Source organism: Chiloscyllium punctatum, chromosome 47, assembly GCF_047496795.1.
Source record: "Chiloscyllium punctatum isolate Juve2018m chromosome 47, sChiPun1.3, whole genome shotgun sequence".
In the NCBI taxonomy this organism is placed as follows: Eukaryota; Metazoa; Chordata; class Chondrichthyes; order Orectolobiformes; family Hemiscylliidae; genus Chiloscyllium; species Chiloscyllium punctatum.
The window spans coordinates 34666128-34690654 of record NC_092785.1 but is presented as its reverse complement, the minus strand read 5'-3'; the positions used below and the strand labels follow the sequence as shown (position 1 = coordinate 34690654).

At 54.3% G+C, this 24527-nt stretch overlaps 1 protein-coding gene across 1 annotated transcript in view; it reads right to left on the bottom strand.

Annotated features, from left to right (window-relative positions):
* Positions 1 to 23525, bottom strand: part of LOC140468579 (calsequestrin-1-like) — a 348864-nt gene extending 325339 nt beyond the window's left edge. The window contains exon 1 of the mRNA XM_072564668.1: positions 23049 to 23525. Within this exon, the coding sequence (XP_072420769.1) occupies positions 23049 to 23279 (231 nt within the window). The 5' untranslated portion in view covers positions 23280 to 23525. The remainder of the gene's footprint in view (positions 1 to 23048) is intronic.
* Between the last annotated feature and the right edge of the window lie 1002 nt (positions 23526 to 24527).

Genomic DNA, 24527 nt, shown 5'->3' with positions numbered 1-24527 from the left:
TGACCCTAACCCTAACCCTAACCCTGACCCAGACCCTGACCCAGACCCTGACCGTGACCCTAACCCTGACCCTGACCCTAATCCTAACGCTAACCCTAACCCTAACCCTGACCCAGACTTAGACCCAGACCCTAACGCTAACCCTAACCCTAACCCTATCCCATCCCCATTCCCCACGCCACCCCCTCAGGGCTATATGATGGTGACTGTTGGTTTTGCTCTTGGTGCTGTAGACAATATGGCCCCCAACGTGTCAGCCATTATTGGGGCCAAGGGAGGTGGGGGCATCCCCTGGGAGTTCACGGCAGAGAACCAGACGAAGGAAGGTTGGAGATAATCATCAAACCCACCTCAAACCTCCAAACCTTCAAATGCATCACTCCTCAAACACGCAGGGGCAGTACTGAGGGAGGGCCGCACTGTCGGAGGGTCAGTACTGAGGGAGGGCCGCACTGTCGGAGGGTCAGTACTGAGGGAGGGCCGCACTGTAGGAGGGACAGTACTGAGGGAGGGCCGCATTGTGGGAGGGTCAGTACTGAGGGAGAGCCGCACTGTGGGAGGGGCAGTACTGAGGGAGTGCCGCACTGTCTGAGGGTCAGTACTGAGGGAGTCCCGCACTGTGGGAGGGTCAGTACTGAGGGAGGGCCGCACTGTGGGAGGGTCAGTACTGAGGTAGGGCCGCACTGTCGGAGGGTCAGTACTGAGGGAGAGCCGCACTGTCGGAGGGTCAGTACTGAGGGAGAGCCGCACTGTCGGAGGGTCAGTACTGAGGGAGAGCCGCACTGTGGGAGGGGCAGTACTGAGGGAGGGCCGCACTGTCGGAGGGTCAGTACTGAGGGAGAGCCGCACTGTCGGAGGGTCAGTACTGAGGGAGAGCCGCACTGTGGGAGGGGCAGTACTGAGGGAGGGCCGCACTGTGGGAGGGTCAGTACTGAGGGAGAGCCGCACTGTGGGAGGGGCAGTACTGAGGGAGGGCCGCACTGTGGGAGGGTCAGTACTCAGGGAGAGCCGCACTGTGGGAGGGTCAGTACTGAGGGAGGGCCGCACTGTGGGAGGGTCAGTACTGAGGGAGGGCTGCACTGTGGGAGGGTCAGTACTGAGGGAGGGCCGCACTGTCGGAGGGTCAGTACTGAGGGAGGGCTGCACTGTGGGAGGGTCAGTACTGAGGGAGTGCCGCACTGTGGGAGGGTCAGTACTGAGGGAGTGCCGCACTGTCGGAGGGTCAGTACTGAGGGAGGGCCGCACTGTGGGAGGGTCAGTACTGAGGGAGTGCCGCACTGTCTGAGGGTCAGTACTGAGGGAGTCCCGCACTGTGGGAGGGTCAGTACTGAGGGAGGGCCGCACTGTCGGAGGGTCAGTACTGAGGGAGTGCCGCACTGTCGGAGGGTCAGTACTGAGGGAGTGCCGCACTGTTGTAGGGTCAGTACTGAGGAAGCCCCGCACTGTCGGAGGGTCAGTGCTGAGGGAGTCCCGCACTGTGGGAGGGTCAGTACTGAGGGAGGGCCGCACTGTCGGAGGGTCAGTACTGAGGGAGGGCCACACTGTCAGAGGGTCAGTACTGAGGGAGCGCCGCACTGTCGGAGGGTCAGTACTGAGGGAGGGCCGCACTGTGGGAGGGTCAGTACTGAGGGAGTGCCGCACTGTCAGAGGGTCAGTACTGAGGGAGCGCCGCACTGTCGGAGGGTCAGTACTGAGGGAGGGCCGCACTGTCGGAGGGTCAGTACTGAGGGAGGGCCGCATTGTGGGAGGGTCAGTACTGAGGAAGTCCCGCACTGTCGTAGGGTCAGTACTGAGGGAGTGCCGCACTGTCGGAGGGTCAGTCCTGAGGGAGGGCCGCACTGTCGGAGGGTCAGTACTGAGGGAGTGCCGCACTGTCGGAGAGTCAGTACTGAGGGAGTGCCACACTGTCGGAGGGTCAGTGCTGAGGGAGTGCCGCACTGTCGGAGGGTCAGTACCGAGGGAGGGCCGCACTGTCGGAGGGTCAGTGCCGAGGGAGGGCCGCACTGTCGGAGGGTCAGTACCGAGGGAGGGCCGCACTGTCGGAGGGTCAGTACCGAGGGAGGGCCGCACTGTCGGAGGGTCAGTACCGAGGGAGCGCCGCACTGTCGGAGGGTCAGTACCGAGGGAGGGCCGCACTGTCGGAGGGTCAGTACCGAGGGAGGGCCGCACTGTCGGAGGGTCAGTACCGAGGGAGGGACGCACTGTCGGAGGGTCAGTACCGAGGTAGGGCCGCACTGTCGGAGGGTCAGTACTGAGGGAGGGACGCACTGTCGGAGGGTCAGTACTGAGGGAGGGCCACACTGTCAGAGGGTCAGTACTGAGGGAGCGCCGCACTGTCGGAGGGTCAGTACTGAGGGAGGGCCGCACTGTGGGAGGGTCAGTACTGAGGGAGTGCCGCACTGTCAGAGGGTCAGTACTGAGGGAGTGCCGCACTGTCGGAGGGTCAGTACTGAGGGAGGGCCGCACTGTGGGAGGGTCAGTACTGAGGGAGTCCCGCACTGTCGGAGGGTCAGTACTGAGGGAGTGCCGCACTGTCGGAGGGTCAGTACTGAGGGAGGGACGCACTGTCGGAGGGTCAGTACTGAGGGAGGGCCGCACTGTCGGAGGGTCAGTACTGAGGGAGCCCCGCACTGTCGGAGGGTCAGTCCTGAGGGAGAGCTGCACTGTCTGAGGGTCAGTACTGAGGGAGTGCCGCACTGTCGGAGGGTCAGTACTGAGGGAGGGACGCACTGTCGGAGGGTCAGTACTGAGGGAGTGCCGCACTGTCGGAGGGTCAGTACTGAGGGAGGGACGCACTGTCGGAGGGTCAGTACTGAGGGAGGGCCGCACTGTCGGAGGGTCAGTACTGAGGGAGCCCCGCACTGTCGGAGGGTCAGTACTGATGGAGGGCCGCACTGTGGGAGGGTCAGTACTGATGAGTGCCGCACTGTCTGAGGGTCAGTACTGAGGGAGTCCCGCACTGTGGGAGGGTCAGTACTGAGGGAGGGCCGCACTGTCGGAGGGTCAGTACTGAGGGAGTGCCGCACTGTCGGAGGGTCAGTACTGAGGAAGCCCCGCACTGTCGGAGGGTCAGTGCTGAGGGAGTCCCGCACTGTGGGAGGGTCAGTACTGAGGGAGGGCCGCACTGTCGGAGGGTCAGTACTGAGGGAGGGCCACACTGTCAGAGGGTCAGTACTGAGGGAGCGCCGCACTGTCGGAGGGTCAGTACTGAGGGAGGGCCGCACTGTGGGAGGGTCAGTACTGAGGGAGTGCCGCACTGTCAGAGGGTCAGTACTGAGGGAGCGCCGCACTGTCGGAGGGTCAGTACTGAGGGAGGGCCGCACTGTCGGAGGGTCAGTACTGAGGGAGGGCCGCATTGTGGGAGGGTCAGTACTGAGGAAGTCCCGCACTGTCGTAGGGTCAGTACTGAGGGAGTGCCGCACTGTCGGAGGGTCAGTCCTGAGGGAGGGCCGCACTGTCAGAGGGTCAGTACTGAGGGAGTGCCGCACTGTCGGAGGGTCAGTGCTGAGGGAACGCCGCACTGTCGGAGGGTCAGTACTGAGGGAGGGCCGCACTGTCGGAGGGTCAGTACCGAGGGAGGGACGCACTGTCGGAGGGTCAGTACCGAGGGAGGGCCGCACTGTCGGAGGGTCAGTGCCGAGGGAGGGCCGCACTGTCGGAGGGTCAGTACCGAGGGAGGGCCGCACTGTCGGAGGGTCAGTACCGAGGGAGGGCCGCACTGTCGGAGGGTCAGTACTAAGGGAGCGCCGCACTGTTGGAGGGTCAGTACCGAGGGAGGGCCGCACTGTCGGAGGGTCAGTACCGAGGGAGGGCCGCACTGTCGGAGGGTCAGTACCGAGGGAGGGACGCACTGTCGGAGGGTCAGTACTGAGGTAGGGCCGCACTGTCGGAGGGTCAGTACTGAGGGAGGGACGCACTGTCGGAGGGTCAGTACTGAGGCAGTCCCGCACTGTCGGAGGGTCAGTACTGAGGGAGGGACGCACTGTCGGAGGGTCAGTACTGAGGGAGGGCCGCACTGTCGGAGGGTCAGTACTGAGGGAGCCCCGCACTGTCGGAGGGTCAGTCCTGAGGGAGAGCTGCACTGTCTGAGGGTCAGTACTGAGGGAGTGCCGCACTGTCGGAGGGTCAGTATTGAGGGAGGGCCGCACTGTGGGAGGGTCAGTACTGAGGGAGTGCCGAACTGTCGGAGGGTCAGTACCGAAGGAGGGCCGCACTGTCGGAGGGTCAGTACTGAGGGAGGGCCGCACTGTGGGAGGGTCAGTACTGAGGGAGTGCCGCACTGTCGGAGGGTCAGTGCTGAGGGAGTGCCGCACTGTCGGAGGGTCAGTACTGTGGGAGCGCCGCACTGTCGGAGGGTCAGTACTGAGGGAGGGCCGCACTGTGGGAGGGTCAGGACTGAGGGAGGGCCGCACTGTCGGAGGGTCAGTACTGAGGGAGCGCCGCACTGTTGGAGGGTCAGTACTAAGGGAGCGCCGCACTGTCGGAGGGTCAGTACCATGGGAGGGACGCACTGTCGGAGGGTCAGTACCGAGGGAGGGCCGCACTGTCGTAGGGTCAGTACTAAGGGAGCGCCGCACTGTCAGAGGGTCAGTACCGAGGGAGGGCCGCACTGTCGTAGGGTCAGTACTGAGGGAGCCCCGCACTGTCGGAGGGTCAGTACTGAGGGAGGGCCGCACTGTCGGAGGGTCAGTACTGAGGGAGTGCCGCACTGTGGGAGGGTCAGTACTGAGGGAGGGCCGCACTGTCGGAGGGTCAGTACTGAGGGAGTCCCGTACTGTCGGAGGGTCAGTACTGAGGGAGGGACGCACTGTCGGAGGGTCAGTACTGAGGGAGGGCCGCACTGTCAGAGGGTCAGTACTGAGGGAGTGCCGCACTGTGGGAGGGTCAGTACTGAGGGAGGGCCGCACTGTCGGAGGGTCAGTACTGAGGGAGGGACGCACTGTCGGAGGGTCAGTACTGAGGGAGGGCCGCACTGTGGGAGGGTCAGTACTGAGGGAGCGCCGCACTGTCTGAGGGTCAGTACTGAGGGAGGGCCGCACTGTCGGAGGGTCAGTACTGAGGGAGGACCGCACTGTCGGAAGGTCAGTGCTGAGGGAGCGCCGCAGTGTCCGAGGGTCAGTACTGAGGGAGGTCCGCACTGTCGGAGAGTCAGTACTGAGGGAGGGCCGCACTGTCGGAGAGTCAGTACTGAGGGAGGGCCGCACTGTCGGAGGGTCAGTACTGGGGGAGTGCCGCACTGTCGGAGAGTCAGTACTGAGGGAGGGCCGCACTGTCGGAGGGTCAGTACTGAGGGAGGGCCGCATTGTGGGAGGGTCAGTACTGAGGAAGTCCCGCACTGTCGTAGGGTCAGTACTGAGGGAGTGCCGCACTGTCGGAGGGTCAGTCCTGAGGGAGGGCCGCACTGTCGGAGGGTCAGTACTGAGGGAGTGCCGCACTGTCGGAGGGTCAGTGCTGAGGGAACGCCGCACTGTCGGAGGGTCAGTACTGAGGGAGGGCCGCACTGTCGGAGGGTCAGTACCGAGGGAGGGACGCACTGTCGGAGGGTCAGTACCGAGGGAGGGCCGCACTGTCGGAGGGTCAGTGCCGAGGGAGGGCCGCACTGTCGGAGGGTCAGTACCGAGGGAGGGCCGCACTGTCGGAGGGTCAGTACCGAGGGAGGGACGCACTGTCGGAGGGTCAGTACCGAGGGAGGGCCGCACTGTCGGAGGGTCAGTACCGAGGGAGGGCCGCACTGTCGGAGGGTCAGTACCGAGGGAGGGCCGCACTGTCGGAGGGTCAGTACCGAGGGAGGGCCGCACTGTCGGAGGGTCAGTACTAAGGGAGCGCCGCACTGTCGGAGGGTCAGTACCGAGGGAGGGCCGCACTGTCGGAGGGTCAGTACCGAGGGAGGGCCGCACTGTCGGAGGGTCAGTACTAAGGGAGCCCCGCACTGTCGGAGGGTCAGTCCTGAGGGAGAGCTGCACTGTCTGAGGGTCAGTACTGAGGGAGTGCCGCACTGTCGGAGGGTCAGTATTGAGGGAGGGCCGCACTGTGGGAGGGTCAGTACTGAGGGAGTGCCGAACTGTCGGAGGGTCAGTACCGAGGGAGGGCCGCACTGTCGGAGGGTCAGTACTGAGGGAGGGCCGCACTGTGGGAGGGTCAGTACTGAGGGAGTGCCGCACTGTCGGAGGGTCAGTGCTGAGGGAGTGCCGCACTGTCGGAGGGTCAGTACTGTGGGAGCGCCGCACTGTCGGAGGGTCAGTACTGAGGGAGGGCCGCACTGTGGGAGGGTCAGGACTGAGGGAGGGCCGCACTGTCGGAGGGTCAGTACTGAGGGAGAGCTGCACTGTTGGAGGGTCAGTACTAAGGGAGCGCCGCACTGTCGGAGGGTCAGTACCATGGGAGGGACGCACTGTCGGAGGGTCAGTACCGAGGGAGGGCCGCACTGTCGTAGGGTCAGTACTAAGGGAGCGCCGCACTGTCAGAGGGTCAGTACCGAGGGAGGGCCGCACTGTCGTAGGGTCAGTACTGAGGGAGCCCCGCACTGTCGGAGGGTCAGTACTGAGGGAGGGCCGCACTGTCGGAGGGTCAGTACTGAGGGAGTGCCGCACTGTGGGAGGGTCAGTACTGAGGGAGGGCCGCACTGTCGGAGGGTCAGTACTGAGGGAGTCCCGTACTGTCGGAGGGTCAGTACTGAGGGAGGGACGCACTGTCGGAGGGTCAGTACTGAGGGAGGGCCGCACTGTGGGAGGGTCAGTACTGAGGGAGCGCCGCACTGTCTGAGGGTCAGTACTGAGGGAGGGCCGCACTGTCGGAGGGTCAGTACTGAGGGAGGACCGCACTGTCGGAAGGTCAGTGCTGAGGGAGCGCCGCAGTGTCCGAGGGTCAGTACTGAGGGAGGTCCGCACTGTCGGAGAGTCAGTACTGAGGGAGGGCCGCACTGTCGGAGAGTCAGTACTGAGGGAGGGCCGCACTGTCGGAGGGTCAGTACTGGGGGAGTGCCGCACTGTCGGAGAGTCAGTACTGAGGGAGGGCCGCACTGTCGGAGGGTCAGTACTGAGGGAGGGCCGCACTGTCGGAGGGTCAGTACTGGGGGAGCCCCGCACTGTCGGAGGGTCAGTACTGAGGGAGGGCCGCACTGTCGGAGGGTCAGTACTGAGGGAGGGCCGCACTGTCGGAGGGTCGGTACTGAGGGAGGGCCGCACTGTCAGAGGGTCAGTACTGAGGGAGGGCCGCACTGTCGGAGGGTCAGTCCTGAGGGAGTGCCGCACTGTCGGAGGGTCAGTACTGAGGGAGGGCCGCACTGTCGGAGGGTCAGTACTGAGGGAGGGCCGCACTGTCGGAGGGTCAGTCCTGAGGGAGTGCCGCACTGTGGGAGGGTCAGTACTGAGGGAGGGCCGCACTGTCGGAGGGTCAGTACTGAGGGAGTGTCGCACTGTCGGAGGGTCAGTACTGAGGGAGCCCCGCACTGTCGGAGGGTCAGTACTGAGGGAGCGCCGCACTGTCGGAGGGTCAGTACTGAGGGAGGGCCGCACTGTCGGAGGGTCAGTACTGAGGGAGGGCCGCACTGTAGGAGGGTCAGTACTGAGGGAGCGCCGCACTGTCGGAGGGTCAGTACTGAGGGAGGGCCGCACTGTCGGAGGGTCAGTACTGAGGGAGGGCCGCACTGTCGGAGGGTCAGTACTGAGGGAGGGCCGCACTGTCGGAGGGTCAGTACTGAGGGAGGGCCGCACTGTCGGAGGGTCAGTACTGAGGGAGGGCCGCACTGTCGGAGGGTCAGTACTGAGGGAGGGCCGCACTGTCGGAGGGTCAGTACTGAGGGAGTGCCGCACTGTCGGAGGGTCAGTACTGAGGGAGGGCCGCACTGTCGGAGGGTCAGTACTGAGGGAGCGCCGCACTGTCGGAGGGTCAGTACTGAGGGAGGGCCGCACTGTCGGAGGGTCAGTACTGAGGGAGGGCCGCACTGTCGGAGGGTCAGTACTGAGGGAGGGCCGCACTGTCGGAGGGTCAGTACTGAGGGAGGGCCGCACTGTCGGAGGGTCAGTACTGAGGGAGGGCCGCACTGTCGGAGGGTCAGTACTGAGGGTGCAACCCTATTCCCTGAACCTATCTCTAACTCTAACCCGAAAACAATCCACCGTAACCCGAACCCCAACCCAAACACTAACCCTAAAACGATCCACAATAACCCTCATCCTAACCCAAAACAATCCACAATGAACCTGACCCCAACTCTAACCCTAAACTTAAAACAATCTACAATAATCCTGATCCTAACCCTAACCCTATCGCTCAAACCCGAACCTTAAAACAATCCATAATGACTCTGACCCCAACTCTAATCCTAACCCTAAAACAATCCACAATCATCCTGACCCTAACCCTAAACCTAACCATAACCATAACCATAACCCTGAACCGTACCCTAACCCTGACCCCAACCCTAACCCGAATACAATCCACATAACCCTGACCCTAACCCTAACCCCAAACCTAACCATAACCCTAAAACAATCAACATAACCCTGACCCCTAACCCTACCCTGAACCCTAATGCTAACCCTAATACTAATCCTAACCCTAAAACAATTCACAATAACCCTGACCCCAAATCTAACCCTAACACTAACCCTAACCCTAACCCTAACCCTATCGCTAAACCTAACCCGAACACTAAAACAATCCACCATAACCCTAACCCGAACCCCAACCCAAACACTAACCCTAAAACGATCCACAATAACCCTCATCCTAACCCAAAACAATCCACAATGAACCTGACCCCAACTCTAACCCTAAACTTAAAACAATCTACAATAATCCTGATCCTAACCCTAACCCTATCGCTCAAACCCGAACCTTAAAACAATCCATAATGACTCTGACCCCAACTCTAATCCTAACCCTAAAACAATCCACAATCATCCTGACCCTAACCCTAAACCTAACCATAACCATAACCATAACCCTGAACCGTACCCTAACCCTGACCCCAACCCTAACCCGAATACAATCCACATAACCCTGACCCTAACCCTAACCCCAAACCTAACCATAACCCTAAAACAATCAACATAACCCTGACCCCTAACCCTACCCTGAACCCTAATGCTAACCCTAATACTAATCCTAACCCTAAAACAATTCACAATAACCCTGACCCCAAATCTAACCCTAACACTAACCCTAACCCTAACCCTAACCCTATCGCTAAACCTAACCCGAACACTAAAACAATCCACCATAACCCTAACCCGAACCCCAACCCAAACACTAACCCTAAAACGATCCACAATAACCCTCATCCTAACCCAAAACAATCCACAATGAACCTGACCCCAACTCTAACCCTAAACTTAAAACAATCTACAATAATCCTGATCCTAACCCTAACCCTATCGCTCAAACCCGAACCTTAAAACAATCCATAATGACTCTGACCCCAACTCTAATCCTAACCCTAAAACAATCCACAATCATCCTGACCCTAACCCTAAACCTAACCATAACCATAACCATAACCCTGAACCGTACCCTAACCCTGACCCCAACCCTAACCCGAATACAATCCACATAACCCTGACCCTAACCCTAACCCCAAACCTAACCATAACCCTAAAACAATCAACATAACCCTGACCCCTAACCCTACCCTGAACCCTAATGCTAACCCTAATACTAATCCTAACCCTAAAACAATTCACAATAACCCTGACCCCAAATCTAACCCTAACACTAACCCTAACCCTAACCCTAACCCTATCGCTAAACCTAACCCGAACACTAAAACAATCCACCATAACCCTAACCCGAACCCCAACCCAAACACTAACCCTAAAACGATCCACAATAACCCTCATCCTAACCCAAAACAATCCACAATAAACCTGACCCCAACTCTAACCCTAAACTTAAAACAATCTACAATAATCCTGATCCTAACCCTAACCCTATCGCTCAAACCCGAACCTTAAAACAATCCATAATGACTCTGACCCCAACTCTAATCCTAACCCTAAAACAATCCACAATCATCCTGACCCTAACCCTAAACCTAACCATAACCATAACCATAACCCTGAACCGTACCCTAACCCTGACCCCAACCCTAACCCGAATACAATCCACATAACCCTGACCCTAACCCTAACCCCAAACCTAACCATAACCCTAAAACAATCAACATAACCCTGACCCCTAACCCTACCCTGAACCCTAATGCTAACCCTAATACTAATCCTAACCCTAAAACAATTCACAATAACCCTGACCCCAAATCTAACCCTAACACTAACCCTAACCCTAACCCTAACCCTATCGCTAAACCTAACCCGAACACTAAAACAATCCACCATAACCCTAACCCTAACCCCAACCCTAACCCTATACCTAAAGCAATTCACAATAACCCTGACCCCAACTCTAACCCGAACACAAAAAAAATCCACACTCATCCTGACCCCAATCCCAAACCTAAACCCTAAAACAATTCACCATAACCCTAACCCTAAAACAATTCACAATCACCCTGACCCCAACCCTAACCTTAACCCTAACCCTGACCTCAACCATAGCCCTAACCCTAAAACAACCCACCATAACCCTAATCCCAACCCTAACCCAAAAACAATCCACACTAATTCTGACCCTCACCCAAGCCCTAACCCTAACCCTAACCCTAACCCTACCCTCTAACCCTAACCCTAACCCTAAGCCTATCAATAACCATAACTATACGCTAACCCTAACCCTAACCCTAACCGTAACCCTAACCCAAATCCTGACCCTAACCCTTACCCTAACCCTAACACGAATCCTGTCCCTAACCTTAACCCTAACCCTAACCCGAAGCCTCACCCTAACCCTAAGCCGAATCCTGACCCTAATCCTAACCCTAACCTAACCCTGACCTTAACCCTAACCCTAACCCTATCGCCCAAACCCTTAACCTAACCCTAACCCTAACCTGAATCCTGACCCTAACCCTAACCCTGACCCTAACCCTAACCCTAACACAAATAGTGACTCTAACCCTAACCCGAACACGAACCCTAACCCGAATCCTGACCCTAACCGTAACCCTGACCCTAACGCTAACCCTAACCCTAACACAAATAGTGACCCTAACCCTAACCCTAACACTAACCCTAACCCTGACCCTAACCCTGACCCTAACCTTATCGCCCGAACCCTTACCCTAACCCTAACCATAACCCGAATCTTAACCCTAACCCTAACCCTAACCCTGACCCTAACCCAAACACAAATCCTGACCCTAACCCTAACCCTGACCCTAAACCTAACCCTAACCCTATCGCCCGAACCCTTACCCTAACCCTAACCCGAATCCTGACCCTAACCCTAACCCTAACCCTAGCCCTAGCCCTAACCCTAACCCTAACCTTTACCCTAACCGTAGCCCTAACCCTAACCCTAACCTTTACCCTAACCGTAGCCCTAACCCTAAAACGATCCACGATAACCCTGACCCCAACCCTAAACCTAACCCTAACCCTAACCCTCACCCTAACCTTTGCCCTTACCCTAACCCTAATCTAACCCTAACCCTAACCCTGATCCTAACCTTAACCCTAATTCTAACCCTAACTCTACCCCTAACCCTAACCCTAACGTTGGTGATAGCGATCATAATTCTGTTATGTTTACCTTAGTGATAGAAAGGGATAGGTGTATACCGCTGGGCAAGAGTTACAGCTGGGGGAAAGGCAATTACGATGCGATTAGGCAAGATTTAGGAAGCATCGGATGGGGATGGAAACTGCAGGGGATGGGCACATTGGAAATGTGGAGCTTATTCAAGGAAAAGCTCCTGTGTGTCCTAGATAAGTATGTACCTGTCAGGCAGGGAAGAAGCTGGAGAGCACGAGAACAGTGGTGTGTGAAGGAAGTGGAATCTCTGGTCAAGAGGAAGAAGAAGGCTTATGTTAGGGTGAGATGTGAAGGCTCAGTTAGGGATAAGGTTGAGGGTTACAAGGTAGCCAGGAAAGACCTAAAGAGAGAGCTCAGAAGAGCCAGGAGGAGATATGAGAAGTTGTTGGCTGATAGGATCAGGGTAAACGCTGAGGCTTTCTATAGGTATGTCAGGAATAAAAGAATGACGAGGGTAAGATTAGGGCCAAAGCTGAAAACGTGTTGCTGGAAAAGCGCAGCAGGTCAGGCAGCATCCAAGGAGCAGGAGAATCGACGTTTCGGGCGTCAGCCCTTCCTCAGGAATGAGGAGGGTGTGTCCAGCAGGCTAAGATAAAAGGGAGGGAGGAGGGACTGGGGGGGAGGGGCGTTGGGAATGCGATAGGTGGAAGGAGGTTAAGGTGAGGGTGATAGGCTGGAATGGGGGTGGGGGCTGGAGAGGTCAGGAAGAAGATTGCAGGTTCGGAAGGTGGTGCTGAGTCCGAGGGTTGGGACTGAGACAAGGTGGGGGGGGAGGGGAGATGAGGAAACTGGAGAAATCGGAGTTCATCCCTTGAGGTTCTGATTCTCCAGCATCTGCAGTCCTCACTTTCTCCTCGAAGATTAGGGCCAATCAAGGACAGTAGTGGGAAGTTGTGTGTGGAGTCAGAGGAGATCGGGGAAGCACTAAATGAATATTTTTCGGCAGTATTCACTCTAGAAAACGACAATGTTGTCGAGGACAATACTGAGATACAGGCTACTAGACTAGGTGGGATTGTGGTTCACAAGGAAGAGATATTAGAAATCCTGCAGACTGTGAAAATAGATCAGTCCTCTGGGCCAGATGGGATTTATCCTTGGATCCTCTGGGAAGCCAGGGAGGAGATCGCCAAGCCTTTGGCATTGCGTACAGGAATAGTGCCAGAAGACTGGAGGATAGCAAATGTGGTTCCCCTGTTCAAGAAGGGGAGTAGAGACAACCCTGGTAATTATAGACCAGTCAGCCTTACTTCAGTTGTTGGTAAAGTGTTGGAAAAGGTTATAAGCGATAGGATTTATAATCATCTAGAAAGGACTAATTTGATTAGGGATAGTCAGCACGGTTTTGTGAAGGGTAGGTCGTGCCTCACAAACCTTATTGAGTTCTTTGAGAAGGTAACCAAACAGGTAGATGAGAGTAAACCGGTTGATGTGGTGTATCTGGATTTCAGCGAGGCGTTCGATAAAGTTCCCCACAGTAGGCTATTTTACAAAATGCGGAGGAATGGGATTGTGGGAGATATAGCAGTTTGGATCAGTAATTGGCTTGCTGAAAGAAAACAGAGGGTGGTGGTTGATGGGAAATGTTCATCCTGGAGTCCAGTTACCAGTGGTGTACCACAAGGGTCGGTGTTGGGTCCACCGCTGTTCGTCATTTTTTATAAACGACCAGGATGAGGGTGTAGAAGGGTGGGTTAGTAAATTTGCAGACGACATTAAGGTCGGTGGAGTTGTGGATAGTGACGAAGGATGTTGTAGGTTACAAAGAGACATAGATAAGGTGCAGAGCTGGGCTGAGAGGTGGCAAATGGAGTTTAATGTGGACAAGTGTGAGGTGATTCACTTTGGTCGGAGTAACCGGAATGCAAAGTACTGGGCTAATGGTACGATTCTTGGTAGTGTAGATGAGCAGAGAGATCTCGGTGTCCATGTACACAGATCCTTGAAAGTTGCCACCCAGGTTGACAGGGTTGTTAAGAAGGCATACAGTGTTTTAGCTTTTATTAATAGAGGGATCGAGTTCCGGAACCATGAGGTTATGCTGCAGCTGTACAAAACTCTAGTGCGGCTGCACTTGGAGTATTGTGTACAGTCTGGTCACCACATTATAAGAAGGATGTGGAAGCTTTGGAAAGGGTACAGAGGAGATTTACTGGGATGTTGCCTGGTACGGAGGGAAGGTCTTACGAGGAAAGGCTGAGGGACTTGAGGCTGTTCTCGTTACAGAGAAGGTTGAGAGTTGACTTAATAAAGACATATAGGATAATCAGAGGGTTAGATAGGGTGGACAGGGAGAGCCTTTTTCCAAGTACGGTGACAGCGAGCACGAGGGGTCATAGCTTTAAATGGAGGGGTGATAGATACAGGACAGATGTCAGAGGTAGTTTCTTTACTCAGAGAGTAGTAAGGGTATGGAATGCTTTGCCTGCAACGGTAGTAGTTTCGCCAACTTTAAGTGCATTTAAATCATCATTGGACAAGCCTATGGACGTATATGGAATAGTGTAGGTTAGATGGGCTTCAGATTGGCATGACAGATCGGCACAACATCGAGGGCCGAAGGGCCTGTACTACACTGTAGTGTTCTATGTTCTATGCTCTAACCCTAACCTACCAGTAGATCTTGGACAGGTGCAGAGGTAACAGGGTAGTTGTCATGGGTGACCTCAACTTCCCCGAATACTGACTGGAACCTCCCTCATACAAACAGTTTGGATGGAGCGGTTTTTGTCGGCTGTGTCCAGGAAGGATTCCTGACTCAATATGTAGATAAGCCAACTGGAGGGGAGGCCATTTTGGATTTGGTGCTTGGCAACGAACCAGGTCAGACGTCAGATCTCTCGATAGGAGAGCAGTTCGGGGATAGTGATCACAACTCCCTGACCTTTATTATACTCATGGAGGGGGAATAGGAACAGCCGGCATGGGCAAGCATTTAGTTGGGGGAGGGGGAATTATAGTGAGCAGGAACTGGGGCGCCTAAATTGGGAACAGATGGCCTCAGGGAAATGCACAACAGAAATGTGAAGATTGTTTAGGGGAGCACTTGCTGAGAGCGTTGGACAGGTTTGTCTCACCGAGGCAAGGAAGGGATGGTAGGGTGAAGAAACCTTGGATGACAAGGGATGTGAAACATGAGTGAAGAGGAAGAAGGAAACTTATTAAGGTTGAGGAGGCAAGGGCCAGACAGGGCTCTAGAGGGTGACAAGGTAGCCAGGAAGGAACTGAAGAATGGACTTAGGAGAGATAGAAGGGGCATGAGAAAACTCTAGCGGGTTGGATTAAGGAAAACCCAAAGGCATCCTACACTGATGTGAGGCATAAGAGGATGGCCAGAGTGAGGGGAGGGCCGATCAGGGAATTTGTGCCTGGGGTTGGAGGAAATGGGGAGGTCATCAATGAACACTTTGCTTCTGCATTCTGAGAGGGACCTCTGACATCACCCAGGACAGCGTGAAACACACTGATACACTTGAACAGGTTGAGGGCGGTGAAGAAGGCGTTTGGTATGCTTTCCTTTATTGGTCACAGGAGTTGGGAGGTCATGTTGCGGCCTGTACAGGACATTGGTTAGCCCACTGTTGGAATATTGCGTGCAATTCTGGTCTCCTTCCTATCAGAAAGATGTTGTGAAACTTGAAAGGGTTCAGAAAAGATTTACAAGGATGTTGCCAGGGTTGGAGGGTTTGAGCTACAGGGAGAGGCTGAACAGACTGGGGCTGTTTTCCCTGGAGTGTCGGAGGCTGAGGGGTGACCTTATAGAGGTTTATAAAATTGTGAGGGACATGGATAGGATAAATAGACAAAGTCTTTTCCCTGGGGTGGGGGAGTCCAGAACTAGAGGGACATAGGTTTAGGGTGAGAGGGGAAAGATATAAAAGGGACCTAAGGGGCAACGTTTTCACCCAGAGGGTGGTACGTGTATGGAATGAGCTGCCAGAGGATGTGGTGGAGGCTGGTACAATTACAGCATTTAAGAGGCATTTGGATGGGTATATGAATAGGAAGGGTTTGGGGGGATATGGGCCGGGTGCTGGCAGGTGGGACTAGATTGGGTTGGGATATCTGGTCGGCCTGGATGAGTTGGGCCGAAGGGTCTGTTTCCGTGCTGTACATCTCTATGACTCTATGCTGGAAATTTTGAAAAACTTGAGGATAGATAAGTCCCCTGGGCCAGACAAAATATACCCAAGGTTTATACAGGAAGCAAGGGAAGTGATTGCTGCACCTTTGGCTATGAATTTTGTGTCCTCACTGTCCACTGGAGTAGTACCAGACGATTGGAGAGTGGCAAATATTATTCCCTTGGTCAAGAAAGGGAATACATATAATCCTGGGACTTACAGACCAGCCAGTCTTACAGCGGTGGAGGGTGAATTATTGGAGGGGATTCTGAGGGGCAGGATTTATGATTATTTGGAAAAACATACCTTGATTAGAGATAGTCAGCGTGGCTTTGTGAGGGGCAGGGGTCATGCCTCACAAACCTTTATTGAATTCTTTGAGGATATGACAAAACACATTGATGAAGGTCGAGCAGTGGATGTGGTGTACCTGGATTTTAGCAAGGCATTTTATAAGGTTCCCCATGATAGGCTGATTCAGAAAGTAAAGAGGCGTGGGATACTGGGTAATTGGCTGCCTGGTTGCAGAACTGTCTGGCCCATAGAAGACAAAAGGGTGGTGGTAGATGGAAAGTGGAGCTTGGTGACCAGTGGCGTTCCACAGGGATCTGTGCCGGGACCTCGGCTCTTTGTGATGTTTATAAATGAGGAAGTGGAAGGGTGGGGGAGTTTGATGACATGAAGGTCGGTGGAGTTGTGGGTCGTGGGGAGGGCTGCCATAATTTGCTGTTGGCGAGGTGCAGAGCCGGGCTGAGAAGTGGCAGGTGGCGTTCAGCCTGGAAAAGGGTGAAGTGATTCATATCGGAAGGTCAAACTTGAATGCGGGTGATAGGGTTAAAGGCGGGACTCTTGGTGGTATGAAGGAGCAGAGGGATCTTGTGGTCCCTATCCATAGACCCCTCGAAGTTGCCACCCAAGTTGACAGAGTTGTCCAGAAGGCGTGTGGTGTGTTGGCTTTCATGAGCAGGGACATGGAGTTTAAGAGCCGCGAGGTTATGCTGCCGCTCTGTGGAGCCCTGGTCAGACCCCACTTGGGATATTATGTTGAGTTCTGGTCACCTCATTACAGGAAGGGATGTGGAAGCTTTCGAGAGGGTGTGGAGGAGATTTACCCTCCAGTCCTGGCAGGTCTCATGAAGAAAGGTTGAGGGAGATCGGGCTTTTCTCATGGGAGTGAAGATGGATGAGAGGGGACTTGATAGAGGTGTACAAGATGTTGGGAGGCATAGAGTGGATAGCCAGAGACTTTATCCCAGGGGGCATAAGTTTAAGGTGATTGGAGGACGGTTTAGGGGAGAGGTCAGAGATAGGTTCTTTACACAGAGAGTGGTGGGTGTGTGGAATGCACTGCCAGCAGTGGGAGTAGTAGATTCAGGGACGTTAGGGACATCTAAGCAACTCTTGGATGACAGTAAAATGTAGGGTGTGTAGGTTAGCCTGGTCTTAGAGTAGGATATAAGGTCGACACAGCACTGAGGGCCGAAGGGCCTGTACAGTGCTGTCCTGTTCTATGTTCTACATTCTGCGATCTAACACATATACCTCTAACAATACACAGTAACTCTAACCTAAACCCTAAACTGAACCCTAATCCTTACTCTAACCCTAACACGAACCCTACATTTAACGCTAGACCTAACCTAAATGCAAACTGCTGCTTAACTATAACCTTAATCCTATTGTTAGTGCTAACCTTTCCCCAAACACTTACCTCAACCCAAACCTAACGCTAACCTTAATCTTAACTCTAACCTCAACCATTACCTTCACTTAACCTTAACCCTAGCCCTAACCCAAAAACTAAAATAACCTTAACCTTAGCTTTCAGCTTAACCCTCACCTTAACCTTAACCCTAAACTTAATCCAGAACCAAACCCTAACCCTAACCTTAGGCCTAATCCTAACCTTAACCATAACTCAAACCTTAACTCTTACCCTAACCATAATCCTAACCCTTTTGCTAACAATAACCCTCACCCCAACCTTAAACTTAATCCGAACCCTAGCCCTATCCTTAATATTAACCCTATGGCTAACCATATCCTGCGTGCTAACCCTCACCTTATGGCTAACCCTAAACTTCACCCTCAAGCTTAACCTTATCCCTAACCCCAACCCTAACCTTACAACTAATTTTGATCCTAACCCTAACCCTAACCTTTACCTTAAACTTAACCCTAACCCTAACTTTAACCCTAATCTCCATCCTAACCCTAACCCGATTGTATCTCTAACCTTAACTTTAATGCGAACCCCTAACCTAACCCAACCTGTAACCTGGACCCTAATATTAAACATAACCCTAACCTTAACCTGAACCCTGAATCTCAACTTAACCGTGACCTTATCCTTAACCCAAGCCCACACCCTAACTTTCTTCCTAACCCGAGCCCTCGCACTAACCTTCAATTTAACCCTAACCTTAACCATCATCCTAACTCGAAAGCTAACCTGAGCTCTAACCCGAACCGGAACATTAACCTTAACCTGAACACTTACCCTAACCTGAACCCTAAACCTTAACCTTTACCCTAACCATTAACTGTCTCAAATGCCCTTTCAGGTGTGAGGGGTAAGTTCAAAGGAGATGTGAGGGGCAGGTGTGTTACACAGAGTTTGGTGGGGACAGATACGTTAGGGGAGATTAAAGGGGCTTTTACATCGGCAGATGAATATACGAGGGATGGCGTGGGGTGGATAGGGACAAAGGGAATCGTTTTATTTGGAATCATGCTCAGCACAGGATCTGTGGGTCAAACAGCCCAATCGTCTGCTGTTCTGTTCCATTCTTAAACTTCACCTCAAATTTACACCTAAACATTACTCTAATCTTAACCTGAACCCTACCGCACCTACCGACACATACACACTCCCCGTCTCCCTCCCTCACACACACACACACACTCCCCGTCTCCCTCCCTCTCACACACACACACACACACTCCCCGTCTCCCTCCCTCCCTCACACACACACACACACTCCCCGTCTCCCTCCCTCACACACACACACACACTCCCCGTCTCCCTCCCTCACACACACACACACACACACTCCCCGTCTCCCTCCCTCCCTCACACACACACACACACTCCCCGTCTCCCTCCCTCACACACACACACACACTCCCCGTCTCCCTCCCTCCCTCTCACACACACACACACACTCCCCGTCTCCCTCCCTCACACACACACACACACACACTCCCCGTCTCCCTCCCTCCCTCACACACACACACACACTCCCCGTCTCCCTCCCTCACACACACACACACACTCCCCGTCTCCCTCCCTCACACACACACACACACACACTCCCCGTCTCCCTCCCTCCCTCACACACACACACACACTCCCCGTCTCCCTCTCTCACACACACACACACACACTCCCCGTCTCCCTCCCTCACACACACACACACACACACTCCCCGTCTCCCTCCCTCCCTCTCACACACACACACACTCCCCGTCTCCCTCCCTCACACACACACACACACACACTCCCCGTCTCCCTCCCTCCCTCACACACACACACACACTCCCCGTCTCCCTCCCTCACACACACACACACACTCCCCGTCTCCCTCCCTCCCTCTCACACACACACACTCCCCATCTCCCTCCCTCACACACACACACACACACTCCCCGTCTCCCTCCCTCACACACACACACACACACACTCCCCATCTCCCTCCCTCACACACACACACACACACACTCCCCGTCACCCTCCCTCACACACACACACACACTCCCCGTCTCCCTCCCTCACACACACACACACTCCCCATCTCCCTCCCTCTCTTACACACACACTCCCCATCTCCCTCCCTCCCTCACACACACACACACACACTCCCCGTCTCCCTCCCTCACACACACACACACACACACACACTCCCCGTCTCCCTCCCTCCCTCACACACACACACACACACACACACTCCCCGTCTCCCTCCCTCACACACACACACACACTCCCCGTCTCCCTCCCTCACACACACACACACTCCCCGTCTCCCTCCCTCACACACACACACTCCCCGTCTCCCTCCCTCTCACACACACACACTCCCCGTCTCCCTCCCTCACACACACACACACACACTCCCCGTCTCCCTCCCTCCCTCTCACACACACACACACACTCCCCATCTCCCTCCCTCTCACACACACACACACACTCCCCATCTCCCTCCCTCACACACACACACACACACACACACACACTCCCCGTCTCCCTCCCTCCCTCCCTCACACACACACACACTCCCCGTCTCCCTCCCTCCCTCACACACACACACACACTCCCCGTCTCCCTCCCTCCCTCTCACACACACACACACACACTCCCCATCTCCCTCCCTCACACACACACACACACTCCCCGTCTCCCTCCCTCCCTCTCACACACACACACACACACTCCCCATCTCCCTCCCTCACACACACACACACACACACTCCCCGTCTCCCTCCCTCCCTCACACACACACACACACACACACACACACCTACAGAATCATAACCCTTGAGGTATATACACACCTACCGACACACATACACCTAAAGATTTATAACCCAATAGATATAGACACCTACTAACACACACACCTCCAGACTGATAATCCAATAGATATGCACTCCCACTAATACACACACATACAGATTTATAATCCTATAGATATATATGCCTACTAATGCACACACCTACAGATTTATAATCTTTTAGATTATACACTGACAGACACACACCAACAGATTTATATCCCTATAGATATATACATCTACTAACACACACACCTATAGAATCCTCCAGATATGCACACCTCCGAACACACACACCTTCACATATATATCCTTATAGATATACATACCTACTGACACATGCACACGTACCTACAGATTTACAATCATATAGACATTCGCACCTACAGACACACACACCTACAGATTTATACCCCTATAGATAGACATACCTACAGACACGCACACCTACAGATTTATACCCTATAGATAGACACGCCTACAGACACACACACCTACAGATTTATACCCCTATAGATAGACATGCCTACAGACACACACACCTACAGATTTATACCCCTATAGATAGACATGCCTACAAACACACACACCTACAGATTTATGCCCCTATAGATAGACATGCCTACAGGCACACACACCTACAGATTTATACCCCTATAGATAGACATGCCTACAGACACACACACCTACAGATTTATACCCCTATAGATAGACATGCCTACAGACACACACACCTACAGATTTATGCCCCTATAGATAGACATGCCTACAGACACACACACCTACAGATTTATGCCCCTATAGATAGACATACCTACAGACACACACACCTACCGATTTATACCCCTATAGATAGACATGCCTACAGACACACAGAGACGATGATAGTCCCACGAACAGAATGGTATGCCAATTATCCTCCAGAAACAAACAGTTCCAACCACACCTAACACACACCTACAGACACACATACACCTAACGCACACACGTACAGATACACATACACCTAACACACACACCTACAGACACACATACACCTAACGCACACACGTACAGATACACATACACCTAACACACACACCTACAGACACACATACACCTAACGCACACACGTACAGATACACATACACCTAACACACACACCTACAGACACACATACACCTAACGCACACACGTACAGATACACATACACCTAACACACACACCTACAGACACACATACACCTAACGCACACACGTACAGATACACATACACCTAACACACACACCTACAGACACACATACACCTAACACACACACCTACAGACAAACACACACACCAATGCGCACACCTACAGATACACACAGACACACCTAACACACACACGTACAGATACACACACACACCTAACGCACGCCTACAGATACACACACACACCTAACGCACACCTACAGATATACACACACACCAACGCACACACCTACAGATACACACACACCAACGTGCACACCTACAGACACACACATACCTAACACACACGTACAGATACACACACACACCAACGCGCACACCTACAGATACACAAACATATCTAACACACACGTACAGATACACACACACACCAACGCGCACACCTACAGATACACACACATACCTAACACACACGTACAGAGACGCACATACACCTAACACACACACCTACCGATACACACACACACACCTAATGCACACCTACAGATATACACACACACCAACGCACACACCTACAGATACACACACACCAACACGCACACCTACAGTTACACACCCCCCTAACGCACACACCTCCAGATACACGCACAACCCTAATGCACACCTACAGATACAAACACATCTACAGATACACACACACTCCTACACACACACGCATACACACACAGACACACATCAACATTGTGACACACATTCACCTGCACACTCACTCACACACACACTCACACACACTGACTCGCACACACACTCACACACACACTCACACACACACACTCAGACACACATACTCACACACACATACTCAGACACACATACTCACACACACACTCACTCAGACACACACACTCACACACACACTCACTCGCACACACACTCACACACACTCATACACACTCACTCACACACACAAACCCAGATACACACACTCACACACACACTCACTCACACACATTCACACACACAGACTCACGCACACTCACTCACACACACACACACACACACACACAGACACATACACACACATTCACACACACAGACTCACACATACTCACACACACTCACACACACACTCACACACACACACTCAGATACATACACACACACTCACACACACTCACACACACACTCAGACACACGCCCTCTCAGACACACACACCCCCTCAGACACACAGACACACCCCAGCACGTAGACACACATGCACAGCTAACCCCCTCACCCTACACCCTCACACCGTACACCCCACCCCCCTCCGTGACCCACCCTCCCCTCTCCGGGCTCCGAGACCACCCGAAACGCCTCTGCCCCTCTCTACCCCCACCCCCCCCCAATCCCACCGGAGGGAGGGGGGCAGCTGCTTCCGAAACACACCGAGACTGGAGACCCTCGGCTCCCGCCAACCCTCGCTCCCTCCCCCTCCAAACCCCGTTGTCCGGGAGAGCGTGGGCGCCGTGGGGTGGAGGGGGGGGGGGGGGGGGGGGTGAACTGTCACCCACCTCCAGCGTCAGCTCCTCCCACTCGAACTGCTTCTGGGCCACCTTGTCGTCTTCGATGGCCTCGTGGTAGTACAGGCACAGGACGTCGAACTTCTTCAGCACCGGCTTGTAGTTCTTGGGCGAGAGGTGGATGACCCGGTCCACCCCGTCGTACTCCGGGATGTCGATGCCTTCTTCTGCCCTCGAAGGTGCCAGTGCCAGGGCCACCAGCAGCAGCCAGACGTGCCACATCTCGGAGGGTTGATGAAACGGAGAGAGAGAGAGAGGGGGGGCCGGTGGCTTTCCAAAGCAGCTACCCAAGGAAGGAGCGCTGTATCCCGAGGCGAGAGAGAGAGAGAAGGGGGGGGAGGAGGAGGAACGACGAGAGAGAGAGAGAAGGACGGAGGGCTGGCAGAGGAAAACTTGTGAGCTGCGACGTTGGCAAAGATGAAGAGCTATGTCGGGCAGCTCCAGCCTCTCCCGCCCACGCCCGCCCGCGACACTCAGAGGAGTCCGGCAGGATTACACACCCATATTAAGGAATACTGGACCCCGTCTCGATGGCTGCTCTATTCTTAGAAAGCAGTGAGGCAAGCAGAGACGGGGATCGGGGGGTGGGGGGGAGGGAGGGCCGAACGTGGCCGCGTTGGCTCACACCCCTTCCCCAATTCCCCTCCTCCCCGTGGGACAGCGAGCAACAAGGGGCACAAGCAGAGCAAGGGGGGGGGGGGCGTAGCCAGATTTACGCCAACCAGCCCCCATGGTGGAGGCAGAGGGGAAAGCGAGCCGACGCGGGCAGTGGGGTGTGGGAGGGGGGGGGGGAGGTCACCAGACGGGAAATGTTGGGGGGAGGGTGGTGGGAGCGTCAGCGGGAGAGGGCCGAAGGGCCAGGGTTGGAGGTGCCAATCCGATCGGCGGGTGCGACAGCGGGGGAGGGGTCGATGGACGAAGGGAGAGAGAGATGCACCGAGAGATAGATCGGGGAGGGGGGCGTGGGGGGGAAGGCAGAGAGAGAGAGAAATGCGGGGAGATTAAAGAGAGAGAGGGATAGAGAGTGAGGGAGAGAGAGAGAAACGCAGGGAGATTAAAGAGAGAGAGGGATACAGAGTGAGAGAGAGAGAGAGAAATGCAGGGAGATTAAAGAGAGAGAGGGATACAGAGAGAGAGAGAGTTTAAGTGGTCACTCCATGGAGAGATAGAGAGGTGAATGGATGGATACATCCATAAGTAGATAGATAGAGATAGATAGATAGACAGATAGATAGATAGAAAGACAGATAGATCGATAGAGATAGAAAGACTGTGATAGATAGATAGTTACGTAGACAGCCAGCCAGACAGATAATTAGATAGAGAGATAGAGAGATGAAGCTGTCAGCAGTTGGGAAGTGTTTGGGACGATTACTAGCAGACTGCAGGGCTGCTTGCTGATCCCCCTGGAAGGGTGTAATTCTGCCCTGGTGTATTTTCGGGGCAGGGTTTCAGTTTCTGTTGATGCTG